This window comes from Tauraco erythrolophus, chromosome 8 (assembly GCF_009769465.1).
Source record: "Tauraco erythrolophus isolate bTauEry1 chromosome 8, bTauEry1.pri, whole genome shotgun sequence".
In the NCBI taxonomy this organism is placed as follows: domain Eukaryota; kingdom Metazoa; phylum Chordata; class Aves; order Musophagiformes; family Musophagidae; genus Tauraco; species Tauraco erythrolophus.
Window position 1 is genome coordinate 42,755,654 of NC_141472.1, and position 27,299 is coordinate 42,782,952.

At 45.8% G+C, this 27,299-nt stretch overlaps 1 protein-coding gene across 1 annotated transcript; it reads left to right on the forward strand.

The window, feature by feature from the left end:
- Positions 1-18,055: 18,055 nt before the first annotated feature.
- Positions 18,056-26,613, forward strand: LYPD6 (LY6/PLAUR domain containing 6). The gene is made up of 4 exons (XM_009980476.1): positions 18,056-18,173; positions 19,691-19,789; positions 25,032-25,162; positions 26,410-26,613. Exons 1-4 carry the CDS (start codon positions 18,056-18,058, stop codon positions 26,611-26,613), a joined length of 552 nt encoding a protein of 183 aa, XP_009978778.1.
- Positions 26,614-27,299: the final 686 nt, after the last annotated feature.

Sequence of the window (27,299 nt, forward strand, 5' to 3'; positions counted from 1 at the left end):
CTGCTTTGTTATAGAGACACTTACTGCTGCGATAATTCTGGCTCCAATTCTGATTCAAGACCTTTGTGCGTTTAGCAGACTTGTCTCTAGCATCCGTTCACAGGATGCGTTACGGGAGGAGGTTTGAAGGTCTTGCAGCAACACTCCTGTGTTGCTGTTGTGAATGGAAAACCACCTTTCTACAAACGTGTCGGTACATCTCTTGTGTAGAGCTGCAGAAGCTGCGCGGAGCTCCTGTGGACAGCAATTCGTCTTACTGATTAGCTGTTGGCTGTTTGTGAGCCCAGGAGGGGAACTGAGCTGTTGTTAACCGTCACTTCTGGTGATGTCTTTAGCACACTCATTATCTGTAGAATTTTTTCAAAATGTTGTAACTTTTAGTAAAATGCAGCTTTCTTTGTAGGCAGGAGAGACTCTTGCGTTTCATAAGCTCTCAGACAGCTTCAGATGGAAAAATGATGTGCACTGGATATCCAAATCCACTCCGGCATTTGTGGTTCAGTGACAGTTTGATGGACTTGGCAGTGGAGGCTCATGTTTCTGAGGCTCATCCCATGCCTTCTTCCAGCTTGCAAACAGGATCTTCAGGAGGAGAGCATTTGGTTGAGGTTTTTCCCGTTTGGTCTAGAATACGTGATAACTGTGCTCGTTGATGCCAGCCTTCGTCTTCACTCTGTTTTTCTCTCTGATCAGTGTCCTTCTTGTGTAATTGCTTTTCCGAGATCTTTACAATCCTCTTCTTTCCACAGATGTCTGAAAACAGTTTACATTTGTTGATATCATAAGCTTTCTTGAGGGAGGATTATTTTCAAGGTGGTTTGTCTTGAAATGATTGCATGTGCTTTCAGCAGCTGTCAACAGCATCTGGCAGGGCTGGCCCACCAGTTAGCAGTCTTAGCTAGACCTGTCTGAGTGCTGGATTTTTCATTTGCTGGATTTTTCACATTATTCTCAAGTGTTTCAAGTAAGACTTTAATATCTGTTTGTCCTTTTCGAATCCAAAATACCTGCGGATCTGTGTCAGTTAACTTGGTATTTCTCAGGGCACTGTGTCTCACAACAGTTCTGTTAAAATTGGTTCGTTGTTCAGGAGCGAGGCTGTAACTGTGGTCTCCAATGGGGCACTAAGTCTCCTTGTACCCCTGGGAGGTATGTTTATTTTGTCAGTTCTTGGTTGCCCCATCTCCTGTGTTTCAGGTCCCTCTTGTCGGACTCTCCAAACATGGGACATGTTTGAGCTGCCTTGGCAGCTGGAAGAGCAGTCAGGTGCCATTGAAATATTAGAAAATTCACATCCTGTGGACGACAGACCTTTCAAGACATGAGACTTGGCTGTATAATACAATGCTTTCAGTGTCATCTGAAATTTTTTGGTCCTCTGACACTTCAAATGACACCCTGAGATTGTTTAAAGAAAGCATCACCATCACCAGATCTTTGGCCGTCTTTCGCTGCCATTGCTGAGCCCAGCTCAGGCTGCGTGAGATGAACCTACCAAGCCTGGTCCTTTGGGGGTGGCACTCTCCATGGCCGATGCTCAGGGGCAGCTGGGCGATAAAAGAGCGTGTTTGTGCAGGTAAAACACTGTTCAAGTTAAGCAGCCATTGGCCTTGGTGTGAGTTGCAATGTGGACTTGCAGATCCTACTCAGATCTGACCCATAGTCATACTCTTGACTTAATTGTGATTAAACTCCTGGGTGACTACAGCTATCAGGACAGATTGGCAGTGATGTTAAATTAAGATCCAAATGATTTAGAACCATAGAATCACAGAATGGTTTGGGTTGGAAGGGACCTTCAAGACCATCTCGTTTCAACCCCCCTGCCATGGGCAGGGACACCCTCCACTACACCAGGTTGCCCAAAGCCCCATCCAACCTGGCCTTGAACGCTTCCAGGGATGGGGCAGCCACAGCTTCTCTGGGCAACCTGCTCCAGTGCCTCACCACCCTCAGAGGGAGGAACTTCTCATAATTCAAAACAAATAGTGACTCCTCTGACTCCAACTGGGGTCTGAGGTTACGTCTTCTACCCCATGCCATGTCTGGGAAATGAGCAGCTGGGCAGGAATGTTCCATGGTGGGCAGATCTGAGCTGGTGGTTTGCTGGCAGCCGCTGTTTTGAAGTCTCTCTGCATCTGTCTGCACTGACTTAAATATAGCTGCATGATGTAAGAGCCCACACTGTGTTTTGTTCTGTGCATGTAGAAGCTGATAGTGTGATAAGACGGTAACTGTGCCTCGAGCTGGTCATATATATTTCTATTAACCCCGAGGGCAGTGTTGTAAAAGTGCTCTTTTGTTTCCAGTTTAGCACAGGAAGCTCATTTTGGCTTCATTTAATGTTACCGCTCAAACTGGCGGGGAATCAGAAATTGAGTTCCATGACATCATATCTCTGGCACAGTGCATGGCTCGGAGCTTCGCAGAACCCAACCCCCCGACACTAAATCAAAACTTGAAATATCTCTACAAGTCTGTCATAACCAGAGAAGGTTTCTTCATTTGTTGTCTTCTGTTTTGAGAAGAAAGACAAAATTTTCAGAGCAGCTGGAGTGATCTGGGTACCGGAGTATAAGCGTTTATCTTGCAAGAGTTGGAGCTACTTTGTTTCTGATGTAAAGTTGATTTATTTTATTTTATTTTATTTTATTTTATTTTATTTTATTTTATTTTATTTTATTTTATTTTATTTTATTTTATTTTATTTTTTAGCTGAAAGACTATAAAGCAAAGACTTGAACCACTGTTTTGTTTTCTCAGGTGAATAATTTTCATGGCTACGGTGTGCAAAGTTTTAGGGTTTTTAAAGTGGACAAGTCTGGAAGAAACAAATTGCTTCTGGAGGGCTGAGAGAGTTTCATTTTGCTTTCCTGTTAGTTTTATTGCATAGGGAAGAAGGCATGGATATGTGCACAGAGAGTAAACATAAAAGCAGACTCTACAAATGTCTATCTAGTATTTTTTTCTTTTATTTTTCTAACATTTTTATCTAGAGCAACACTTGGGGTTTTTTTTTCCCCCCCTCCACGGGAGCGTACACAGAGCAATAGGTGTCAGCTTGTTCCAGAGGAGTCAGCTCTGGTGCCTGTCCTCCTTGTAAACAAAGCTGTAGCAGAAAGAGCAGACACCTGATCAGACATGGAAACCTGTTTTCTAATTAATCCCTGATGCTTCTCACGCTGCTGTATAACTTTATAAGGGGTTCAGAGGGATCCTGTTCCCCTGCTCCGGGAGGCTTGGTTACTGCGCGCCTTATCCAGCCGCATCTCGGCGAGCCGCGGTTTCTTCGGTTACCTCTCCCTTCTCTGCAGAAAGGTATATTTTTAAAAGCACTTGTTGTGTTGTGAGGGGTTTTGTACGCTGGAGACAAGGGACTTGGCTGATGTTGGGTGAGAGCGTGATGATTTCTCGGTGCCAGACCCACCAGCACTGCGCCGGCTCCAGCGCTTGGATGAGTAGGGTGTGAGAAAACTGTGTTTGTTGTGTATTCATAATTGTGGTGCTTGAAACCATGAAATTATGAGCTGGTGTGTAAAGCTGCTGTGGGTGCAGGAGGTGGCAGGTCTGGGTCCGCAGGAGCGCAGCCGAGCTGGAGCCAGGCTTTGCTTGGGCTTGGCGGGATGCTCATCCCACCGTGCGCTGATGCAAAAGCCCTATTTGAGGTCAACGGAAGTTTTTCTGCTGACCCAAATGTCGTTGCATCCAGCCTCAGCATAGCAGAGGAAAACGGAGCAGGTGAAACGTCTTCTCATGGGAATTTCTGATTTCCACACGTTTCTGGAATTAGCAAGGCTTTATGCTTAAATACAGAAGCGAACCCTGCAGATTTCCACCAGGAGGAGCGTTGAGGGTGTAATCGCTGAGATAACCCCACGTTTTTCAGCCGGGTACTGCCACCAGTGATCCGAGCGTGCACACGCCGGGCTGGGCTGGGGCAGGAGCTGTGCGTGCACACCAGTGCCTGTGCCGTGAGCTGGCCGGCACGGCGCGTCTTGGCCACCACCTGCTCCTGTGGCTCTCCTGGGCTGAGCTGGGCCATGTGTTACTACCGGTGGCCACCCCTTCGTGGCCTTCTCTTGGCCCGTTTTGTCTGCGGGTAGATGTGGCCCCTGTGTATTAGGGAGTGCAGAATCCATGGGCAAAGCTTTCTGTTGATATGACATGGAGTTGCTGGAGCGGGTCCAGAGAAGGCCACGAAGATGATCCAAGAGCTGGAGCACCTTTGCTATGGAGACAGGCTGAGAGAGTTGGGGCTGGTCAGCCTGGAGAAGAGAAGGCTCCAGGGAGACCTTCCAGCACCTTCCAGTACCTAAAGGGGCTACAGGAAAGCTGGAGAGGGACTTTTGACGAGGGAGTGTAGTGATAGGACAAGGGGCAATGGCTTTAAACTGAAAGAGGGGAGATATTGATTAGATACAAGGCAGAAATCTTTTACACTAAGGGTGATGAGGCACTGGCACAGGTTGCCCAGAGAAGCTGGTGGCTGCCCCATCCCTGGAAGTGTTCAAGGCCAGGTTGGATGGGGCTTTGAGCTACCTGGTGTAGTGGAGGGTGTCCCTGCCCATGGCAGGGGGTTTGGAACTAGATGATCTTGAATATCCCTTCCCATTCTATGATTCTATATGTATATGTATATACTTTGAATGATATGCTTTACATAAGCTTAAAGGAAGTTTACTTGCTGCACAGGTACTGCCCATTTATTGAAAATATGGAAATGTGTGAGATGTACATCTCTAGATAAGCACATTTTTTTTTTTTTAATTTTAGTTTTTTTAGCCCAGAACTCTTAACCCCAATGAGTTATTTGGGGAGAGTAATTATTGGAAATGAGATCTACCAGTGAAGTTATCATGGATAATGAACTGCTTTTCATAGGGGAAAAAAAGAGAGAAACAAATAGGAAAAGAGAGCAGGGGTGAGATGACGCTTCAAAAATGATATGAAAAAATTTTTAAAATGTCTTGCTTGCATTAGTAGTCTGAGATATTTACAGCTAGTGCATGTTTCACTTAAAAAGAGAACAGAAATGCCATTTTTCTTTAGTTAGAACCCAACATGGATCTAAGCACGTAGATGGTTTTACAGTCAGTGACTTGTGACATAATTAGACATTATGGAAAATAAATCAGTCTTTCAGTGCCAGAATGTGTATCTGTTAATGAGTATGGTGGGAACAATCATAGATGTTGTCAAGTAATCTGTGTTTTATACATACTATTCTTGGAAAGGCCATCATTCCCTAGAAGTGCCTTGACCTGATTTCATTTTTCATGAGATCTCAATTACATATAAAAGAGAAATTAACTAAAATAGTGCTGTAGAAAGCAATTGGGAATTCCTCTGATCAGACATGTTCTCGTTGTATCCTTCAGACCAGTAAAATTTTTGAATTTTCAGCCCGTTTGCTCGTTAGCCTCTCTGTTGGCTTTAGAGAGTAAACTTCTCTCATACTTTATTCTAGGCTGATTTAAATATTTTTCTTTGGTAGGGAAGAAGTATAATGAAATATAATGGTAGTGGCCTACTGCTGAAGTTGGAAGCAGAACTGTACAAAGTTTCAGTTCAAATGTTTTAAAGGTAATGGTCTTCTTTCATCTTAAATATTCTTTTGTATTTGTTGGAGTAAAAACATAGCAACGTTGTGACTGTGATTGTGGAGTGTCTTTGCTAGAAGCCTATTTTCTCCCCAGGCTGGAGGAAGAGATGTCCTCTCAGGCTTGTTGTGTGCTGACTGTCAGCATTGCAATTAATTGTCAGAAAAGGTCAATTTCAGAGAAATTAGTAGATAAAGAGCAGTGTATTTTCAAGTCAGGTCAACGTTTCGCTGATCAGACATGTATTCCTCAACAAGTTGGGGGTAGGACTGAGAGTGGCGATCGGGTCTAACGAAAACCAGTAAATCATGATCTTCCAGCAGTGAAAATGTCAGCGGTGACATAATGAAAGCTGTGGCCTGTGGAATGCCGGATGATTCATGTGTGAAAATGAAGCAACTGGTTAAATCAGAGGGGCACGTTTTGGTAGAACTACGTCTGCTTTTCGCATGTTCTGTAGGTGAGGGTTTAGGGCAGATGAGTTGGAGCATGATTTTGAGGTATTCTTCAGCTATGTTGAAGATAACATCTCTTAGCTGGCAGACACGTGAATTACTGATGATACTCCGTAAACACTCTGCACCTTGGGAAAGTGGACTTTCTAATGCCAAGATGATGAGGCATTTGGATCTAGCAAAAGGCAGAGCAGATGGAGAGATAAACGAAGGAGCAGAGAAGTCTGCAGCGAGGCTTGATCTCCAGGAGGTGAGAGGTTTGATGGAACAGATTGAAGATGGAGCAGGAGGAGGTCTGCCTTAGCTCCCTGTTACTAATAATCAAATATGTTCATTAATATCATATGTAATTCTTGCCATCCAGTGAACTGATGATAATAAAGCACATCAACTGAATGAAATGGGCACTGGCAGAGATGATGGTGCATGAGGTGATGGGTGGAAGGTGTCAACAGAGGTGTTAGGGCAAATGCAGGAGACATCAGGGTAGTGGGGCTGGTTACAGCTGAAGGCAGAGTGGGGATGAGGATGTCAAAACCCCACAGAGGCTTCTTGACCACCCTGCGTGGGGGCCTGCCTCAGGTAGGTCTGTCAGAGGCACCAGGACCAAAGAGGCGGCAGCTCCTACATTGCAGAGATGTTCCAGGGTGGAGAGAGAAATTATGTTTTGATGTTTAAAGCCTAACTAATACCAAGCAGGGGTTATGTTTTAATTCATGTACAGGAGATTGGTAAAGTCGCCAAGCAATACATACTGGCCCAGTGTGACCAGCTGCAAACTGATCCATGGAGGTGCATGTTCCAATGTTCCCAGCCAAGCAAGTCAAGCGAGACCTGTACCTGTGTTTGCACGGGTGCACCTGGGCAAATGGGGCTGCAGAGGCAAGAGGGCAGACCCGTTAACTTCTGCTTTTTCCTTGTTTTCTGATGGGGTGAAGAGTAAAGGGATGTGGTAAAATTATTCAATGAATGTGGTTTTTCTCACCATCCTGGACAACCCAATGTCCTCACACCCCAGCTCCTGTTCCTTTTCTCTGCTGATCTTGGGCAACGTCTACCTCAGTGTCCTGGCTCTCAGGCTCCTGCTTTAGTGTGCTTCCCTCTCCTCGTTTGTGTTCGTTCTAATTACCAGAACCAGGGTTTACCTGTTATGATGGGCACTGGGTGGTGGTCCCATGACCCTCAGGATCTCACCCACAGAGCCTTCATGTAAGGTCTCCAGTGGTCTTCCTGCCCTCTCTTCCTCTTAGCCATTTTTCAGGTAGCTTTGTTCATGTATGTGTTGTTTCTGCTAGGAGACGAAATGAACGTATTAATTCTAATTAATTAACGTAATTCTGATTAATTACATATTAATTCTAATTAATTAACGTAATTCTAACGTAACTAATTTTGTTGTTTTCAGAACACATCAGCCAGCCAGACACGGTAGTTTCAGGGAAATGCACTTTTTCTATCCTTGTGCACATGGATTGACCCAGTAAATAACATATGAGCTCTAGGTAACTATTGCTGGTGGGTTAAAATAACAATTGGGGAAGAAAAAACCCAAACAATCACAAAACAAACAAAAAAAAAACCCAAAACAATAGCAAAACCAACAAACATCATCCTTTTCCGACATTGCTTACAAATGAATAGACCTGTTTTTGTGAGACATCTTTGTGCTTGCGGTGATTCCGGTGCAACAGTGTTTACCTCTGTGCAGTATCTTGCTTTGCTGTCATTAAAAAAGAACAAATATGAATATATGCATTAGTTTTATGACACGTTAGCAGATAATTAATGACCATGGGAATGCTTTCCTGGTTCACCATCTCGTAATGCGACAGTATTTTTGATGAGAAAGCTGCGTTGTGCCCGTATCCTTACACGTGTGATTGGTACGCAGTAAAACAGAGGAATGATTGGCAGTGATTAGCTATAAGTGTAACGTAGGGAGGGTATGGAGCTTGTATGAAAATCAAATGAAAAATTAAATGCTCAAAGAAACTGGTACAAGAGGGAATGAACATGTCTCTGCTTTAGTCTTGGAGTTTTCTGCCTACGGTTAATTCGCCGCATAAGCAGTTGCCTCCAAACTGAGCCCTGAACAGCAAAGTGGTTCTGATCACTTTAGCTCCAGAAAGATGAATTAAAACTAGTGTTAATCCAGCTCTTCAGCTTGCCTGACGAATGGTGTGTACCAAGGCGCAGCAGACTCTGCTGCTCAGGGTCCGTTTGAGTCGGGTCGTAGGGCGAGTCCATCTGTAAATCCTAACGGCGTTAACAAGGGGGGTCATTATGGCAGAGGAGCTGTCTGTCGAAGCAAAAGGTAAAGAATTTTCTGTAGGAAGGCAAGTACATACTGTTACTGAGCTGCACAGTACGCATGGAGAAGTACCAGGGAGCACATTGAGGTCTCCATCTCAGAAACATCTCCTACAGACCATCAATGTGATGTTGAAAGCTTGAAACGGTCATGGAAGTGGTGGCTAAAATGAGGATGGCGTTTTATAGCTTCCCATCACGGTGGAGATGATAATTTTCTTTTAATTGGCTTTTTTTTTTTCCACCAACAATTTTCAAGAAATAAAGGAATTAAATGGCTTTTTCTAGGACGACAAGTGCCGAATAATTAATCGGCCACTGAATTCAAATAGCACTTGGAAGTGCTGTAAAGCAGAGGAGGGGTTGTTTGCTTTGGGTTACGCTGGGTTTTGTTTTTCTGGAAAGGCTATTGAAAATCTGAGTGAATTAGCGATGGTAGTGTTTGTTTACTCCATGGATTAACTAGACAGCTGAAAGAACACTAATTGGTTCAGCTCTGATTTGGGTTTCTTTTACGTGACTTTAATGATACGTAGCTTTTCTGATGTTTATACCAAATAAAATATGCACTGAAATCAGAGGGATGGCGGTGGAATCACTTTGAGTAAAGCTTTATGAGAAAAATATTTGAATTTCAGTATCACATGACAGAAAATACGAAATCAGATTAATTTTGCTTTCCTAATGTAACTCATTATGGAAATTTCTGCAAAGCGAGATTTCCCAGAAAGTCTGTTACAGTCCTCGTGGACTAAGGGGTGGAGTGCAAATAATATAATAATTGCAAGAGAAAGGTCTTATTTATTCTGAAGCACAAACCTGGTTTGGGTTGCCACCTCTGACTTGGTTAGATGTGGACGAACGCAAACACGAGCTACTTTTTTCTATCGAGAGAAAAAGGAGAATGAGATACTTATCTCAAGGATGGTTGTGCTGAGGCTCAGCGCGTTGTTCATTAAACTTTATGTAGGTGCCGAGAGCGTGTAGCTGGGAACGGTCAGCCCATTCCCAGTTATTTCCCTGAGGATATAGGGATCCCTGCCGACATCGGTGCAGTGTCTTCTGCAGCCCGGTTTGAGACGTGCTCTTTGGAAATGAGCAAAAGCCGTGTTGTCCTCAAACGTGCCCCCTCCCTTTGTGGCTTCCCGGTGTTTTTTGATGGCTTGTGCCATCGGGAATTGGCGTGTGGGTTGGGAAATAAAAAATGGCATGAACTCTGGGTGAACTGCCAGGGGAACAGAGCCCTTCTGCAGCCTAATCTACGCGGGGCTGGGGCTGGAACAATACCACCTGGTGTTCATTAACTACTACATAAATATGTTAAACTATTTGGGGAAAAAACATGGCACTACAGCGTGAATGGGCAAAGCAAGGGAGTTCATTAATATCACAAAGAATGGTAGTAGCCCGATCCTGTTTACATTGATTTTGGTGAAAAAGCTCTCGTTTCTCTTCCGCCAGGGAAAAGCTCAAGTTTTGAATTAGTTTGTGATAATTAAAATCTCATTTCTACAATATCACGTTTTCGGGGCTGATCTCTGAACTTCCCCAAAGCTCGCTTCGGGTCGATGCCGAGCAGTCTGTGACTCGGTGCCTAATCTAGCATGGCAAATGTGCGGGGTGATGTCCGAGAAGAACTGTCACAAATCGCTCTGGAGAGCTGGGGGGGAAGGCGGCGGCGGCGCGAGGACACAATGGTGCAGATTGATGTGTGGTTTTATTAAAGCACAGTTTGTTGCGCCACGGACAAGCGTCTCGCCTCCCTCTTTAACGTCTTCTGCCGTGTTTAATACAAGAAGTTTCTTGTTGTCAATACTTTTAGTACAAAAATGCTGAACCAAGCCTTGCAGGAAAGTGGAAAAGCAAAAAAAAAAAAAGTATTTTCATTTGAAGATGCCCTTTTTACCAATTAGATTTTGAGATGTCACTAAGCTGTTTTTTTTTTAATTCGGCCCGAGCATGCTTGGTTAATTGGGTAGAACTCATTTTTGGGTAATCAGAAGGGTTCGGTGCTTTGGCTCTCTGCTTTGGTCTCTCCCCAATTATTCTGTGAAACAGTCTCCTTTCACAGCCAGAGCTGTAATCCTGCCCGTTCAAAAACGACGGGTTTGTCTGGAGACCTTTTTCCACAAAATCCTACTGACCTTCTCGTGCAATTTTTCGCAACTTGAAGTGTTTGTTGCCGTAGCACAAGTAGACTGTTCTGGGAGTTTACCCAGGACTGACCTTAGGCTAAGCAGTTGTTCCTTTGACCCTTTAGAAACAGTCTAAATGATCCTGGTCTCTAGGCTGTCCCGGTTTTCTAGACTTAATGAAATTGTAATCTTAAAAACTCAGCGAGTTCATCTCATTCTTTTAAAACTGCTGTGTATATGTATCTGCTAGCCTGGTACATAGGCTAGAAAACTATTTTATTGAAGAGTTTCATGTGCTGGTTGCAGATTAGATCATTTGCCAGTTATCTCTTCGTAAGCATGGGATACGTTCTCCTGTTTTGTTTGATTTCACTTCTCTCTCTGGCATCTCTTACTCTTTGGCTACGTTTTATTTGGTGGTATTTTTCCCTTTTTCCTAGCAGATGCCTTGCACAGTCATATCATCAGTGCTTCCCCATGTTTTAAGTGGAACACTCTTGCTTGTTGGGTTAAACATAAATAGGAAAGATGGTCTGGGATGATCCCAATTGCTGTTGCCATACTGAGCCTCACCAAAATTTAACTTGCTGCGTAGGCTCAGGACCTTGTTTTACTTTTCCCTTGGAGAACACCACCACCCTGCCCACTGCCCGCACCGTTTCATGGTGTGGCCACCAACCCTGGTGTGGCAATGGCTGCCTCCTTGCCCCCAAAACTCCTTCCCCGGGTTCTAGCTGCACGGAGCCTTGCACCTCCTTTTTTCTGTGAGACTTTCACAAGGAGCAGAAAGGAGCCGTATGCAATGTGTGATCCAACAAATAGCATCCCTGCCTTGGAGAGAAGAGCCCTTTCAGTGGCTCCAGGGAACTGAAATGTTTATTTAGGAAATAATTTACCCCATCTCTTGCCCTTTGTAGCGGGGCCCAGCCACTGGAACTTGACAACTCTTTTTTTGCTTCTTATTAGCAGGAAAATCCCAGGATTTCTGTGCTCACGCATGGTTTCCTTCTCCTCTGTCTGCATGGAGCCGGGCTGTCTGGGAGCTTCCCACACGTTGAGGTCAGCCCATGTGCCATGGGACGTGGGAGGGGCGGGTGCTGGCTTCCAAACTTCCCAAACTGAGCCAAATTCTGATCCTACGCATCCCGCTGAGTTCAGGGCTCGCTGCCCCTGCTGCCACCTCTGCATGCCATGCAAAAACCTGGGGAAAGGGTCTTGAAATGATTTATTAGATCATCCATGTCCATCTTGGTGATAATTCAGAAGTGTTCATAGTAGCAGTCTTGAATATTGCATGTAATTTAAAAAAAATAGCAGTGTCCCTGCATAAGCACTGTGTGTTATGTATGGTGGAGTGAAATGGGAATGAATTATATCTAACTTTGACTCTCTCTCCTTTTCAGTTTGACAATTAATTTGTATAAATTATACCTTCTCGTATAAACGTCATGACCTGCCTGATTTTTAAGCTAACTTTTTTGTTGTCGTTTGCACCAAATACTGAGTATCTGAAATACTTGGGTCAAATACACCTATTTCGTCTTTCTTCTGTGTTTATCTGAAGCTGAACTGTCCTCTGGGAATGCATGAATAGAAGTGACGTTTTAATACAACTCATTAAAAGATGTACAGGACCTAAGAAAAGTTAAGCTTTCACGAGTCGGACTAAAAATATAAATAATACAGGTTGAAAATAGAAGCAATGTGGGACTTGTAAAATAATCTTGAAATCACATCTTGTTAAAGATTAAATTGCATCCGAGAGAAGACAGCGTGAGAGGGAACATATTGTACCCCCCTTCACTTCCCCAGGACATGGGCTTTTAGCTCAATGAACTACAGGCTTTGTAATTAGCGGCAAGGCGATTAGATAGTCCACGTTTCTGGGAGCAATTTGTGCACTAATTGTGTTTGTCTAATTACTCTTGCTTACTGTAATCGAGGAGAGGTACCGAACCCCTTTGCAAGAGCTTCTACAGGTTCCATGGATAGAAGTTGCATGTGCTTCACTACATCCCATATTATCAGGAGGATAACACACATTTAAACATTCCCAGGGCCAAACCACAAAGAATATTCTTTAAATGGCAAGTGGAAAGAAGCTGGATTTTAAGGCAATTCAAATGAATTCCACTTTTTGTTCAAAACCTTTCTGATGTGTGTGGTAGGAACTAAAAGGCAGGAAATAAACAGAATAGACTGAAAAAAGAAAAGAGGTTAAAAATTCAGCAGGATAGAGATGGACGGGGAAAATTGCAAATTAGAGCTGACAAAGTTGCAAATAGTCTTAGGGTCCTGCCCAGCTGGTCGATGGGAGAGCTTCCATTGCAATTCGGATTTGTCTTTGGACAGCGATGACGTTACATGGATAGAGATTTGGGGACTAGTTTTGAAGCTGTAGAGAGATGCAGATGAATACGTATATTGTAGATTCAGTAGTGGAAACTCCAACCTGTAGCTTTACGTGGACTGGAAGAAAGGCAGGAGGAGATGTAAAGAGCAGTGAACTAACTTTTGCAATTGCTGGGAAAGTCATACTGGTGACGTGCATAAGGAGGAACTACTGCTGGGTAGGCTTTGCATTCAGGAACAGATCTTCCAGCGTTGTCACACTGGTTGTAGCTCCTTTGACTTGGTTTATCACTGGTGAATGATTATCATATAGATGATATATCTGTAATATAGATATAAAAAAGACATTTTTTACAACGAGGGTGGTAAAACACTGTAGCAGGTTGCCCAGAGGAGTTGTGGATGCCCCATCCCTGGAAGTGTTCAAGGCCAGGTTGAATGGGATTTTGAGCAACCTGATCCTAGTGGAAGGTGTCCCTGCCCATGGCAGGGGGGTTGGAACTAGATGATCTTTAAGATGATCCCTTCCAACCCAAACCATTCTATGATTCTATGTCATAGTAGAAGGATGGTCCAGCTGACCTTGCACAGTGTAACTTGCAAGAGCAAATTACTTGTGCTGTGATTTCTGTGATTTCTCACAGATGTTGCTGCTTTGGCATGCTGTGCTTGATGCTTTAGGGCTGATGTGTCTACTGCCTGCTGAGAGGGAGCTTTTAGTTGCTTTTACTATGAAAGAAGTACCTAAAAGAAGGGTTGCTTTAAGAGTCTGAGGTGGAGGCCAGGTTGAAGTGAAGAGTGAGAAATGTGAAGTTCTCCTATCCAAGTGAAGAGATAGGAGAAAATGTCTTCAAGATGAAGAGAGGTACTAAGCTGCAAATCTTGGAGATGTGGCCCAGATAGTGAAGAGGAGATGTTGGAAGAAGGTGGGGCTGAGATATCAGCAGAAGAATCAACCTCCTGTGAGACTGGGCAACCTCCATCTGCATCAGATATCCAGGGAGAGCAGGGCAATACTTCATCTCCTGTGGAAGGGAGGTGGAGGGACACTGAACACTATAGCAGGTGCTTTACTCACATGAGGAGGAGAATCACAGAGCTACCCACAAACCAGCAATTCCTTCATGACTGGCTTTGGCCAAATGGTTGTACAGGGAGATTTGGTGTCTGACTTTTAAATTTTTTCTCCTGAAATGCTGCAATGTTTGTTCAACCTTGCAGCTGTCAGCAGCCCAGCTCATGACCATCAGTGAAGACCAGCTAGCAGGTGTCTTCTGAGCTTGTGAGAGGGACAGGAGGGACAAATACACCCTCACAAATAACTGTCCTCTCTGACAACGTGTCTCCTCTGGAACCGGAGGTCTGATGTTGGGCAGTGCTTCTGCTCGAGAGCTCCCCGGTCCTTCCTTGGAGGATGGGGACTTTCTATTGTCTCCAGCGCTGGTGACAGTGAGGACGACATGTCGCCAACCTAATGAGACCTGACAAATGGGCAATTGGGCTGCTGCTTAGGGAATTTAACGGTTAATTTCCATAGCGCCGTGTCGGGGCAAAGGGCAGGAAGAAGTAATCCTGCTGCAGAGCGCGGATGGGGATGCCTTTCCGTCTGAAAGGTGCTGGTGAAGCTGGAAAGATTAAGTTAACTAGGACTTCTGTGTCAGCGCCCGAGACCTTTTGTAAACAGACTGTATGATCTAAATACCGTGTGACTATTTCCCCGAACTGCAATCCGGTATCGAATTCAGAGCGGGCCATGCCATGTTGTATTAGGTCGGTGGGTGCACGCCACTGCAGAGGGCTGCTGCCTCTGGAAAGCAGCTGAGATAATTCACAAGGAAAAAACGTGTGTCCATAACACTGGAGAACGAGGCTGTTCCACGTTGTAGTAGCCGTTTGGAAGAAATATTTTTTTGTACAGCGTTTGGTGGTTTTGGCTGCAAGCCGTGAACTGAAAGGGGCTTGTGAGCAAATGGAAAAGTCTCCGTGCTCTTGATAAAGCTTCTTGGGGCTTAGGGTCTTCATGGAGAGAAGCCATCTTCTCAATTGGATGTAGTATATATGTACACGTATTTCGGCCCCCCTGTGAAAGATAGAGCTATGAGTACCTATGTGTACATACTCTAAATAGGAAATATTGAGTATGCAGGTTTCTGACAGTAGGTACTGCTGAAGTATCTAGTAGGACAACAGAAGTATCTATTTTCATACTACTTGTGTGTGTATGAAATGACCAGGTAGAACACGTCTGCCATGAAGAGCAGTGACTATAACGGTGGCAAACGTTTTGTTCAACAAATACTTTCAACTTCAGTAAGTGCCGTCGTTCAGAGCAGTGGCCAGGCTGGCCTCGCTCTGGTCTGCTCAGGGTTGTTTTGTAACACAGGATTTCTAAAATTTTAATTCCTTACTTATAATTAAATCTGTTTCAAACATATAAAATAGAGGTGGTGAAGCAAATGCTATATATTCATCTGTGGTTCTTTTGCAACTCATTAGAAGCTGTCTTGGTGATTAAGCTACTTGGTAATTACCAGAGGCAGGGTGCGAGTATTTTTAGCGTGCAGCTGGAGGGTTTCTGCCACCCTTTTCAGGCAGGACTGACAGCCACTTGTCTTCTGAATCTGATGACGAGGCAAGAACTAACAGCTACCCACAGATGTTTGGAGATGGGCTGGACAAGCTCTCGGTCCCATAAAAGGGAGCAGGCACGATAGAGGGAAAACTGGTGTCCTCAACTGGAAGACTTTGATCAGTACTATAAATACAAGTGGGTTTTGTGATTATGGTGAGAAAACCCAACAGATTCATTTCTTATTGTACTTGGGAGGAACTCTTGCTGCTGTTTTAATCTTGCTATGTTTTAACTTAAAATATTGCTATTTGTCCTTTATGGTGACAACATATGGTAATCCTAGGTTGCTGCTGAGAGTTCGTGTTGAGCTATGAGAAGCTCCTGTCCTTAGGATAGGGATCCTAATAATTTTTTGTGCTGTAACACAGGATTGCTTCAGAGACCATGTGAACCAACAAAGAGTTTCACTGCAAACTGCTGATTTATTGAAATGAGTAACAGGGCTTGTAAAACCTGCCTTGGTTTCTTAGGGGTAAAAAATAATCCCCAAATCCTCCTCTCCTCCAAACCTTCATGATCTCTAAGGTCTTTTCCAACCTAGAAATTCTATTAAATTCATTATCTTAACAGTATGAATATTAAGCGATTTCCACGTGTGAAAACCCAGTTGCCGTTGAGCGGCTCTGGTCAAGCAGTGAGCAGAGAGGATGACGTGCGTGCGGTGATGGACAGGTCTCCTCTTGAGTAGGGAAGGAGACACTGAGCTCGGGAGTCCCAACACATCTTGTTTCCTCGTGCTGAGCATCGCGTGTGACTTGTGTTACGTATAGATACGTGCCCTGACAGCAAATTCTCCCGGAGCAGAGCGTGTCTACCCAGTGCCGTTGCTTGTGCAGCTGATGGCTCCTGTTGTCCTTGGCTCAGGACCATCAGGACAGTGTTGGCATTCGGCCAGCTCAGCTCCAGGTCAATGCATATTTAGCCTTGAGGAGCTCAAAACCGTGAACAGTCCTGAATCCGCGCACGTGCTCCGCTCCCTCGCTGAGGTGGGCTCCAGCTGGCTTGGCTGGGAGCTCTTCCTCCAGACCCCACAAGAGCCACTGGTCCCATTTCTTTTGTCTTTCGCGTGGCTGGCAGAGCCTTCTTGTATTTCCTTTCTGCATCTGATCAGGATTTCATTTTCCCCTGGCTGATACGCGTCTGTGGAGCAAACCCAATGGAAATTGGCGTTTCCCTCTTTGTAGGGTTAAACCAACAAAGTTTAATGCACCACTCTGTGTGTTATCTGTTTCCCTCAGTATTTTTATGGATTTTGCGGTGTTTTAGTAAAAGGGTTGTTTTCAGATAAGAGCTGAGGATAACAACAGCCCCCCTGATGGACACAGTGCTGCCAGTCCCCTGTGTGGGTCTCTGCTGCCAGACAAACGTTTGGAGGCAGAGGTGGAAGGTGACATCCCCACCCTTGGAACATCTTTCCTGAAAAAACAAAACAAAACAAAAAATTGATTTATTAAACAACAGCTGCCACACTTTCAAAGTTGCTTAGGAAATATCTGAATACTGCAGACCTCGTGGTCAGTCTGGGTGGAAAAAAAACAAAGCCCAACCCTGTGTGTGCTGGGTGGATGCCAGGGGAAACCAGTGGCTCCTGCCTGGCTCGGCAACCGTGTCCTCATGGGGCTTTCCTGTCCTGCTTGGTTTTCAAGGCACGCTTTTGTCATATTTAAGGAATTGTAATAATATGAGCTGTCTATTTAGTGATGTGTTAGTGTTGTCTGCTCCTGGAGGGAGCAGGGATGGAGATGCTCCTGAAAGCTGCTGGTTTTGGGGACAGCTTCACAAGTGGTACCGCAGCAGGTGTTTGTTTCTGCTTAAATTAGTTCCCTTCATCCAGGGACATTTGGAAAATACTCTGCATCGTTTGTCACAGAGGGTATAAGACCTGTTGGAGCACGGGTGAGGAAAATACAATAATTGTTTTGTGTTATTAGCTGAAGTTAGAGACAAGCTGCAGCAGCTGGAGCTCCTCGCCTTTCCCGAGGTATGTGGAAAGTAATGTGGAGCTTCTGGTTTGCTGAAAAGGTGTGTTTTTGATGGTTGTGAGGCTGTGTTGGAGTGTGGGTGTGGGAGACCAATCACTGTTCCCCCAGGCATCCCGACAGGCCTCCAGTTACCCTGTTTCCTTTCTTCCTGGTCTAATTTTGCAATTTTCCAGTATTCTCTGAAAGAAGCAGTTAAATCCCATCACGGTGCAGTCTCTGATGACTTTATCAACATCCGAGTGAGGTTTTGGCAAACCAGTTGCCAACTGGTTAAACTGTAAACGGTGACAAACCCAACCACCCTGCCCCTTGGCTCCCATTTACAACACTCTGGCTGGGAGAGGATTTTCCCAAGTCCTTTTCCCACGTGGTGCCAGGGATGTCGCTGAAGCCGAGCCAAAGTAACCGCGCCGCTGCCTGCCCCACGGGAGGGCAGCTCCGAGGTTCATAGGAGCATCATGGTTTTAGTGAGGTTGGCTTGCTGGGGGCCAAGGTGGCTCCTGGCAGGTTTGCTCCACTCACCCTTGTTCTCTACTATTGTCCAGGTGAGTTTTTTTCGGCCGCCGCATGAGTACGTCCTCGCCTGGCGATGGCCCCGCAGCCCACGCCGGCGTGGGTGCTGCTGCTCAGCCTCCTGGCCGGCGCCCTGCCGGCCGCGCAGCCCAAGGACTTCACCGTCAAGGACATCGTCTACCTCCACCCTTCCAGTAAGCCGCCTTCGCATGGGCTGCAAAGCCACGGCCGGCCGTGGCGCGGGGAGGAGGGTGAGGGTGAGTGTGTGTTAAGGCAGTAGAAACATCGGGGTTGAGCTGAGTGTTGAGCACAGGTTAAATAAATACCCCCAGTAGGTGTGAAACTGGTTGATATAAAACCAAACCGTTGCTTCCCAAAGGGATTAAAGGACAGATGGGGTTACAGGCAGCTGCTGAGCGTGTCAGGAGCTTTTTGTTCACTATTTTCTGTTCCTCAATAATCTCTCTGGCCAGATAGACCAAGCCCCATGGCCACGCAGTTTGCCCGAGTACATGGATAGGTGTGAGCAAGGGCCAAACGCGTTGGCCATTTGCAGCTGTGGCACCAACTGCTCCTGACTTTGTCAGTGACTCCCTGAAGCAATGCTATAGCAAAGTCCTACGTCTTTCCATCCTCCATGGACTCTCCTTTCAGTAGGCTGTTCACTTCCTCAGATACAAACTTATTTAATTCTAGAAGAAGAGAGCTGTGCCTGCCTCTATTCCAAGTTAAAACTCACCTCCTTTCCAAATCTGGCTGAAAAATGTATGTTCTGTACAAGTGAGATGAAATTCCTGTTTTATGCCACAACCATGACTTGCTGGAGGTGAGATGGGTGGATTTAATTAGTGTTGTTGTGTTATCCCGTCCCATGCTGTTCCTTGAGGGCAGCACCAGCCCCACCAGAGATGCTTCCAGGTGACTTGCTGGTCCTTACCCAGAGAAGCCTGGGGAAACAAGCAGCGAATGCCTCTTGCTTCACCTCTCGTACCCAAACAGGGTCTGGCCCAGAGCCGATGGGCAAGGGGAGGAGGTGAAGAGGAGGGAGAAGTGAGATGTGGCCTGCAGGGCTGCGGAGGTTCAGCTTACTTCGCCCCATGGAGATAAATGTGACCCCTTCACCACTTGGCTTCTGAGAAGGTGGCAGCATCTTGAAGATGTATTGAATGTGCTACAGAAGCCCTGCCAGGAGACCACTTAAGAAGTTACGCTCTCCGTTTGGCGAGATAAATTAGGACGGATTCTGTTGTTAAAAACTGGAGGTTCATCAAACTGACTTTTCTTTCCTTCAGGGACGTCAGCCTGCCTTCAAAAGGGGCAGCTCGATTCCTTGGTGGGACAGTTTCCAGAAGTATTTTAGACCATCTGATATTTCGTTATCAGCACTGATAAAGTAGCAGTGTTGGATGTGAGCTCCGATACCAAGAGAAGAAGTACTCCCTGCTCACGTTAACTCCCTTTGAAGTCAGCAGCGGGCACTTTTGCTGGGCAAATGTGGTTGGACTGAGTCCTTATTGTATCTGTATGTGCCTTTCCCGCGTTGCTGTTGGTGATGGGATTTTTACCAATGGGGACCAACTTGATGAAGTTGACAGGTAGACTTGTAGAAAGATTTGTCTAAAGAGAACAAACGCTGCTGTGTGCCTCTGGAAAGCTTAGTGGAACCGGATTAATTGGCTCATTTTAACTGAATATTGTCTGTTCCTTTCAGCCACACCGTATCCTCACGGATTTAAATGTTTCACCTGCGAGAAGGCAGCAGATAATTACGAATGCAACCGGTGGGCTCCGGATGTCTATTGTCCACGAGGTAACCAGACACGTGCTAGTGTTTAATTTAAACCCACCTTATGACAACCGCTCGCCGTCCCCACCGCAGGGACAGTGCTGAGCCCCCGTTGTTCCTTACGCGTACTCGGATGCTGGTGATTGCTGCTCCTGCTTGTAAGCCTCCTCGAGAAGAAAGAAGTGTAAGCGATACGAGTAATCCTTTAAGCTTTTCTGTCTCTTTGCGGTGGATGAAGTTTAGGTCTTTCGTCTACTCTCCGTACCCCTCCAGCTCTGCTGGAAATTAAATCAGGCTGGTGTTTATTTAAGGGTTGTATTTCTCTTACTGGTGAGTATGGGACCGGTTCTTGCTTTGTTCTCTTTCCTCCCCTATGGCACAAGCCCACGCTTCAGGACAGGTGAGGCCGCCCTCTTTTTAACTGTCATCAAGATGCTTTCAGTTTTTTGGGCTCATAATCATAGAATGACAGAATGGTTTGGGTTGGAAGGAACCTTAAAGACCATCTAGTTCCAAACCCCCTGCCATAGACAGGGACGCCTTCCACTAGACCAGATTGTTCAAAGCCCCATCCAACCATAACTCCCATTGGAGTCTAAAGTTGGGAACAGCTTAGAAAGGGCTTTGAGATACAGGCACCCAAATATAAGATACAGGTATTGATGAGATCCTCAGATCTCCCCCTCCCTTACTGCTTCTCTTTTTGAGACACTCACAAACATTAAGATTATCCACAGCCCCTGACGAAGCCCTGGGCGTGGGTTGGACGTGGATTGTGTCCTCACCAGCGTGGGGACCACACGTGGGCAGGAGGCAGCTGTCGCGGCAGAGGGATGCTGCCGAGGCTCACTGCTCCAATGGAGCTTTCTGTAGGCTCGGCAACGCTGTTCAGCATCTACCCAGAATGTCTGTGGTCTGTTGTGGGACAAATGCTCTCAGAAAATATTTACTTTGGAAGGAGAAAGACCAAAACCTGCACTGCAGGGCTGAACCAGCTGTGTTTGCAGCCTGTGTCACAGCGCGTTATCTGTTCGAGAATTTATTTGCTTTGAGCTCAAATCAACACAACATCAACAATGATAAAAGAGATCAGGCTGGCTGGCATCAGATGAGACCAACGTTCACTAGATGATTTTTACGGTCCCTTCCAACCCAAACCATTCCATGATTCATGAATGCTCCCTGTTTTGATAGGAGTAGGTGGTATTTAAATGACTAAGGACAGTGCTACCTGTAGATCGCTGTGCGAGGAGAGAGGTGTGACTCCAAGACCTGCCTTTGGTAACAACCAGCAGAAATGACTTGACCGAAAAATGATATGCTAACCTGGAAAGCGAAGTTAGTACTTAATGGCTGTCTAGGGGAGGGGAACATCACGCTTTGGTGAGTCTGTCACTCATCAGTTGTGTCCATCCAGACCAGAGCTGCTAGTTACGGTCACCATCCCTCCTGCCTGCTGTACAACACACACTGTACGCCCATGAAGGATGAGGTTTTAGCCGTGAGAAGGAGCTGGCTGGAAATCTGAGTCTATCTTTAATTTTCAGCGCAGAGGACTTCTTATCTCCTTAAACTGGAGGCATCCAATAATGCTTTACTCAAAGTGGTAGCACCCTCCTGCCCCAACGCCGTGTTGCCTCGGGGCTGGAGCACGGCTCTGCCTGCAGCATGGACCCCCAGCCCCTCGCTGCCCATGCAATGGTGGCCACGGAGTAACTGCTGACTCAGCAGTCACTGCATTCCGGAGGAGCTGGGAATTAGGGATGGGCACTGTGGCTTAAACGCTCTGTCCTTATCCTCTTGCAGTGGAAGCAAAGCTGGTCATGTCGTTGCTCCCCGTCGGAGGGGTATGCTTGTGGCATTGCCTCCCTCGCTGCAATGATCCGAACCCCTCTTGGTTTGCTTAGGTTAAGTGGTGGGAGAAAATGAGAAAACTCCATCCTGGTATTTGCCTCTTTTTTTTTTCCAAAAAAAAAAAAAAAAGGGGCAGGATGCTATTAAAACCAAACAAACCAAAATATTGTAATTGACTATAATGTTAGGACTTAAAGGGAACCACATTTTTATATAACAGAATTCACTATAATGGAGAGTAAAAGCATGAATCCCTGTATTGCACAGAGTTTAGAAAAAGCATCTCGTAGAGGACAGGCCTCCTGCTGTGCATTAACCCTGTTTTCTGTTATTTATTAGCTTCAGCTCAAGGAGAAACTGTGTTACTGATCTAATTGGTATGGAAATACTGCACTCAACATACTTCCAGTACTCTATTTTTGGACAGCCTGTGGGCGGGCTGACGTCTCGGTGATGGCCACCACCACCACGGTGATGTCCCAGCCACCGCAGGTGGCACCTGAAAGGGCTGTTAGAGGCTGCGGTTCGGGAAATGGGCTCTCAAAAGTCAATGTGTGACTCTGGGCCCTTTGAAATACCAGATTCAGAGTTTCCTTACCCAGTTTAAAGCAGAGGGGACAACTTTGTCTACTGGAGATAAGTACCAGGCCTGCTGGATCTCAACATGCAGGGCTGGTTTGCTTATGCTTAGCCTGGCTGGCTGGCTGCACCATGACTTCTGCTTTCAGTAGCTGCTTTCTTCGTTCGTGCTCCCTCTAAGGGTATAGGAGGGTGCCCATGAGGTGGACCCCATGGAGAACGTGTGTTTTAGCCGTTGGATGATGCTGCTGTAGGTCAACATCAGTCCTGGCAGATCGAGACTGAGGCTGGCTGTTGTATATGGGTCTTTGGAGATACCTCATAGCTGAGCAGGTCACACAGTCTTTGCAAGACAGTTCTACCAGAAGGAAAAATGCAGAAGAGGTGACGGTGTCACCTGTCACACAGGGGGTCAGTGTAATTCAACAGCCCTGAAAATCCCCCAAATAATCATGTAGAGCAACAACTTCATTTTCAAATGCTTTTGTCATGGAACTTGTTGCGCTTTCTGGCTCGATCCTTCTCATAGCACCTGTCAACATCGTGCTTAGCTTGCTCTGAAGAGAGGGAGACCAGAACGCAGTGCAAAACATAATCATTTCAGTCAGTAGGTTTGAAGAAGACAGGCTGAAAGGGTTGGAATTGTTCAGCCTGGAGAAGAGAAGGCTCCAGGGAGACCTTCCAGCAGCCTTCCAGTACCTAAAGGGGCTACAGGAAAGCTGGAGAGGGGCTTTTGACGAGGGCGTGAAGTGATAGGACAAGGGGCAATGGCTTTAAACTGAAAGAGGGGAGATTTCAATTAGATACAAGGCAGAAATCTTTTACACTAAGGGTGGTGAAGCACTGGCACAGGTTGCCCAGAAAAGCTGTGGCTGCCCCATCCCTGGAAGTGTTCAAGGCCAGGTTGGATGGGGCTTTGAGCAACCTGGTGTAGTGGAGGGTGTCCCTATCCGTGGCAGGGGGTTTGGAACTAGATGATCTTGAAGGTCTCTTCCAACCCAAACCATTCTAGGATTCTATGATTTTGCTGCTTGTTGTGAACTTACTCTGTAGCTGCAGCCCTACCTTGCAGGAGATGACAGCCATCAGCAGTGGCGGTACAAAGACAGGCATGCTTGGTCCTCCTGTGCAGGGGACAATACATATCTCCAAGATGATGGCACAGTATTTTCTAAAACCACACTTGGAATAAAGCATGAAACAGCCTTAAAAGATTTATGAGGTGCTGGAAGCTTTATTTGTTCCATCTGAGACCTGTCAGGGTGAGCTCCGCTGCACAGACAGAGCCATTGCAGGAGGAATAAAGCTCCGGTGATGCACGTTCAGATTTGCTGGGATAGGGCACTTCCAGGCAAGGTCCTGGGAGAAGCTCAAAGCCGTCGTGCGGAGAGTGCTCCCTCTGGGGTAAAACTGTGAGCTTCACCCCTCGGGGCCGGAGAACCTGGAGAACATGTGAGCAACTGCGTGTTGCAGCCCTGGGTGGTTTGAAGGAAGACAGCACACCGAGCGAGCATCTCCGGCCTCTCTGATGGGTTAAGTCTGTCTGCAGCGGGTATCGCACGAGTTAAGAGCAGGACAGAGACCTGACAGATGTCTGAGGGGGTTTATTGCCTAATGAATAACGTGTTCAGGCACCAATCTCGCTCGGCCGTTGCCTAAACCATGACAAGCATGCGGAGCTTTGCCCATCGGAGACGAGGGCTGAGCAGGAATGTTCAATTTAAATTAATTATGCTCCTTCCCCCCCCCCCCCCCCCCCCCCCCGTGAGAGCAATGATTTTGTTAATAATAAGGTTGATTGATAAGAAACAAGGTATAATTTATAGAAAAAATATATAACGGCGTGTTTCTGGTGTTGGAAGTCCAGTGTTTTCATCCTGGAGTGCCAGGAAGGTGAGCAACACTTCCAGCTTGCCTGTAACAACTAAAGCATGAAATAAACCCAAATTCCTTTAAGCCTGAGGATAACCACAGCATTTGTCAGTCATTCTGTTTTGGATTTTCTCTGTATTTTATAAGCATCAATAGAGGAGTAGCTTAAAAAAGGAGGAGGGAGGAGGATGGTCTCCCTTGGGGACGAAGGAGCTCACAGGGGAAGCAGAATTTGCGATGGGAATATCAGGGGCACCATCCACTTGATGGTGCTTTTTCCAAAGACTGAGAAATACGTAAATCCTTCCGACTGTTCTGCCAATGTTTTGGCATTATTTTATAGATGATAAAACTGAGGGACAGAGATGGTGAAGGATCTACTCTGGGCTGTGCAGGAGCTGTGGGAAAGCCGGGATCGGAATGCGAGCGGTGGGGGCAGCTGGCACGGGCTGTTAGGATATAGGGAAAGGTGTCTGGAATGTGTAATGCTTTAGGTAATTCTACAGAACTAATGGTTGCCTGTGAAGCTAGGAAAAAAAATAAAGCTATACAAATGAAAGTTAGCTTCAGACATAAACAGTTATCGTGAATGTTTTTATTTTTTAAGGATAAATCCTGTAAAGCTAACAGTGCGTGAGACTTGGGGCATTTATCTGGACCTCCCTCCATAACTTGCTTGTCCAATGTACATTAATTTATCTGTGACGTAGACATCTGCAGTAGTATTGGGAGCAAATCTCCATCTTCCAGAGTGTTTTGAAATCTCCGGTTTGCGTCAGAGAGTGGGTGTGTGTATTTAGTGATGTTTACGTATTGCAATAAAAACATCAAAATTATCTTCTTTTTTTTTTTATATCCCAAGATTTGAAAAGAATCTAAGACCTCTTTCCTATTTCTTCCTATTTGTACACTATCACAAAACTTGAATTTGACAGGAAAAGATATTTTTCTGTCTTTCTAGGTACAAGATACTGCTTCAGCCAACACATGATGAAAGTTACTGGAGAGAGTGTGTCCGTCACCAAGCGCTGTGTACCGTTAGAGGACTGTCTGTCTACAGGATGCACATATGTAAAGCATGAAGAATACAAGGTATAGGATAAAAATTGTCTTTTTTCTCATTTAAAAACTGAGCAGAATCCTTCTGGTCTCCGGCAGAAGTCTGACTGGTTCAGTGGGTAAATCAGCCTCGTCAAAAATGAAGTTTCTCTTCTTAACGAGCTCCGACTCATTTCCATTTCTTACAGAAACAAAGGAATAACCTGTCCTAGAACAAAAGAATAATCTCTTTAAATAACTCTCCTGCCAGCAGCTCAGGGTAGCAAACCACTTCTTTCTGGCCGAGAAGTGCTTTGCCTGCAGAACTGCACCGTTGTAGGGTCCTCTGAGGGTGGTGAGGCACCGGAACAGGTTGATATGAATCCCTGGCAGTGTTCAAGGCCAGGTTGGATGAGGCTTTGAGCAACCTGGTGTAGTGGAGGATGTCCCTGCCCATGGCAGGGCGGCTGGAAGGAGATGATCATTCAGGTCCCTTCCAACCCAAACCACTCTGATTCTGATTCTTTCTGCTCTGCAACAGATGCTCACCAACCATCTCGTGGTTTCCTTACCAAAACATGGGGAAAGCTCTGAAACTTTTGGAGCGAACTTTTTATATTTGAATCAAACAGTTATTTAGAAAATTTTTTTTTTTTTTTCTGAAGGTCAATAGTTGACCTTTTTGAGCTTCTCCAATAGGTTAACAATAAAAGAGCTTTCTGAGCTGCGAGGCACACTGCATCCCCATCTCTGTTTTGCACAGAATTTTATGCTCTCTTGGCCTCAGCTGTGTTAGTTTTGTTGCTCTAAACCCGTGTGCTCTGGCAGGGTACCACTGTGACCGGCCCTTCCTAGCCCTGAGAACGCAGAGCTGCGTGTCCTTACGGGACAGTTGTCATCTATCGCTCCGGGGCCCACACACTAGGTGACAGGCAACAAAAAAAAACCCAACCCTGTATGAATAAATATGGATTTGTTTGAGTTCTGAGCTCTGCTTCAACCACACAACACTGCTTTTCATCAGGTTACTTATCTGGGGTCAAAAATAAAATGACCTCTTCAAAAAGGCTGTGTCCTTTTTGCACTACTCTTCCTGTAGGGGTGGAATTGTTCTCTGAGTTGATGGATTTTAAAAAAGGTGGGGAGGAGAGGAGGAAAAAAAGAGGGAGGGAAAAACAAAAAAGAAGAGGGGGAAAAATCAGACTGTCAGCTTTGTAAATGTCATATTATTTTCCCTACGCCTTCATTCAGTGGTGCTGGTGTTTTTTCAAGTAACCAAGTTACAACCTGGCTCCTTTCAGATCTGCACCTCCTGCTGCGAAGGAAGCATCTGCAACTTGCCCCTGCCGAGGAACACAACGGACGCCGTGTTTACAACCCTCTCCCCGCTCAGCCAAGCACAGAGACTTTCACATCCCGTCCTGCTGACGGTGGCGTGTCTCTGGTTGGGGCTGATGTCACAGCACTGGGTCACGCTGTCACGCGTGGTGCAGCCGGGCAGCTGAGAACATCTGCCTGAAGGTTCAGCCTCTCCCTGCGGAGCCTGTGCTTTGGAGTTCTCTCTGAAATATTGGGTTTCCTCCTTATTTTTTTGTCCGTGATGAACTAGTGAGCCTGGGATGTAGATGTATTTGAAGGGGGTAAAACCATCACGCAATTCTCCGCTGTTTTCTGAAGAAACTCATGCGAAATGTTCCCAGAATCCTGAGACTGATGCATACACTTTGCTCAATACCTGTCTTTTCTCCCTGAAGAAATGTTATTTAGAAGTACAACATCACTGCCAGCTGCTATTGTCATCACTTACACGTTTGAAACTCTCTGGTTAGAACTTGTCACAGCACTAACTCCGGTGTCTCGTTAACCTGTTTTAGGGAATGTTGGGAAAATAATACCTAGTCAGTGTGGCTTTGCAGTCTCCCCACATCTCCTGTCCTTGGAGAGGGCAGGAGTTTGTAGCGAGGCGGTGGTAGCTGGAAGAGATGAGGTCAAAGGAGCAGCAGCAGCTTGGACCAGGCCAGCGTTGTGCACAGATGGTTGTCCCCCAACGGCACGACGAGCCACCCATCCACGGGGATGGGCAGAAAATCACTCTGGTTTATAAATCAAACCACAGAAACTCTAAAAACTCCGTTCCTGAAGCGTTGTTAGAGGGGCGGTGGGCGTGCGGTCCCTGACCCTCGGGCGCGAG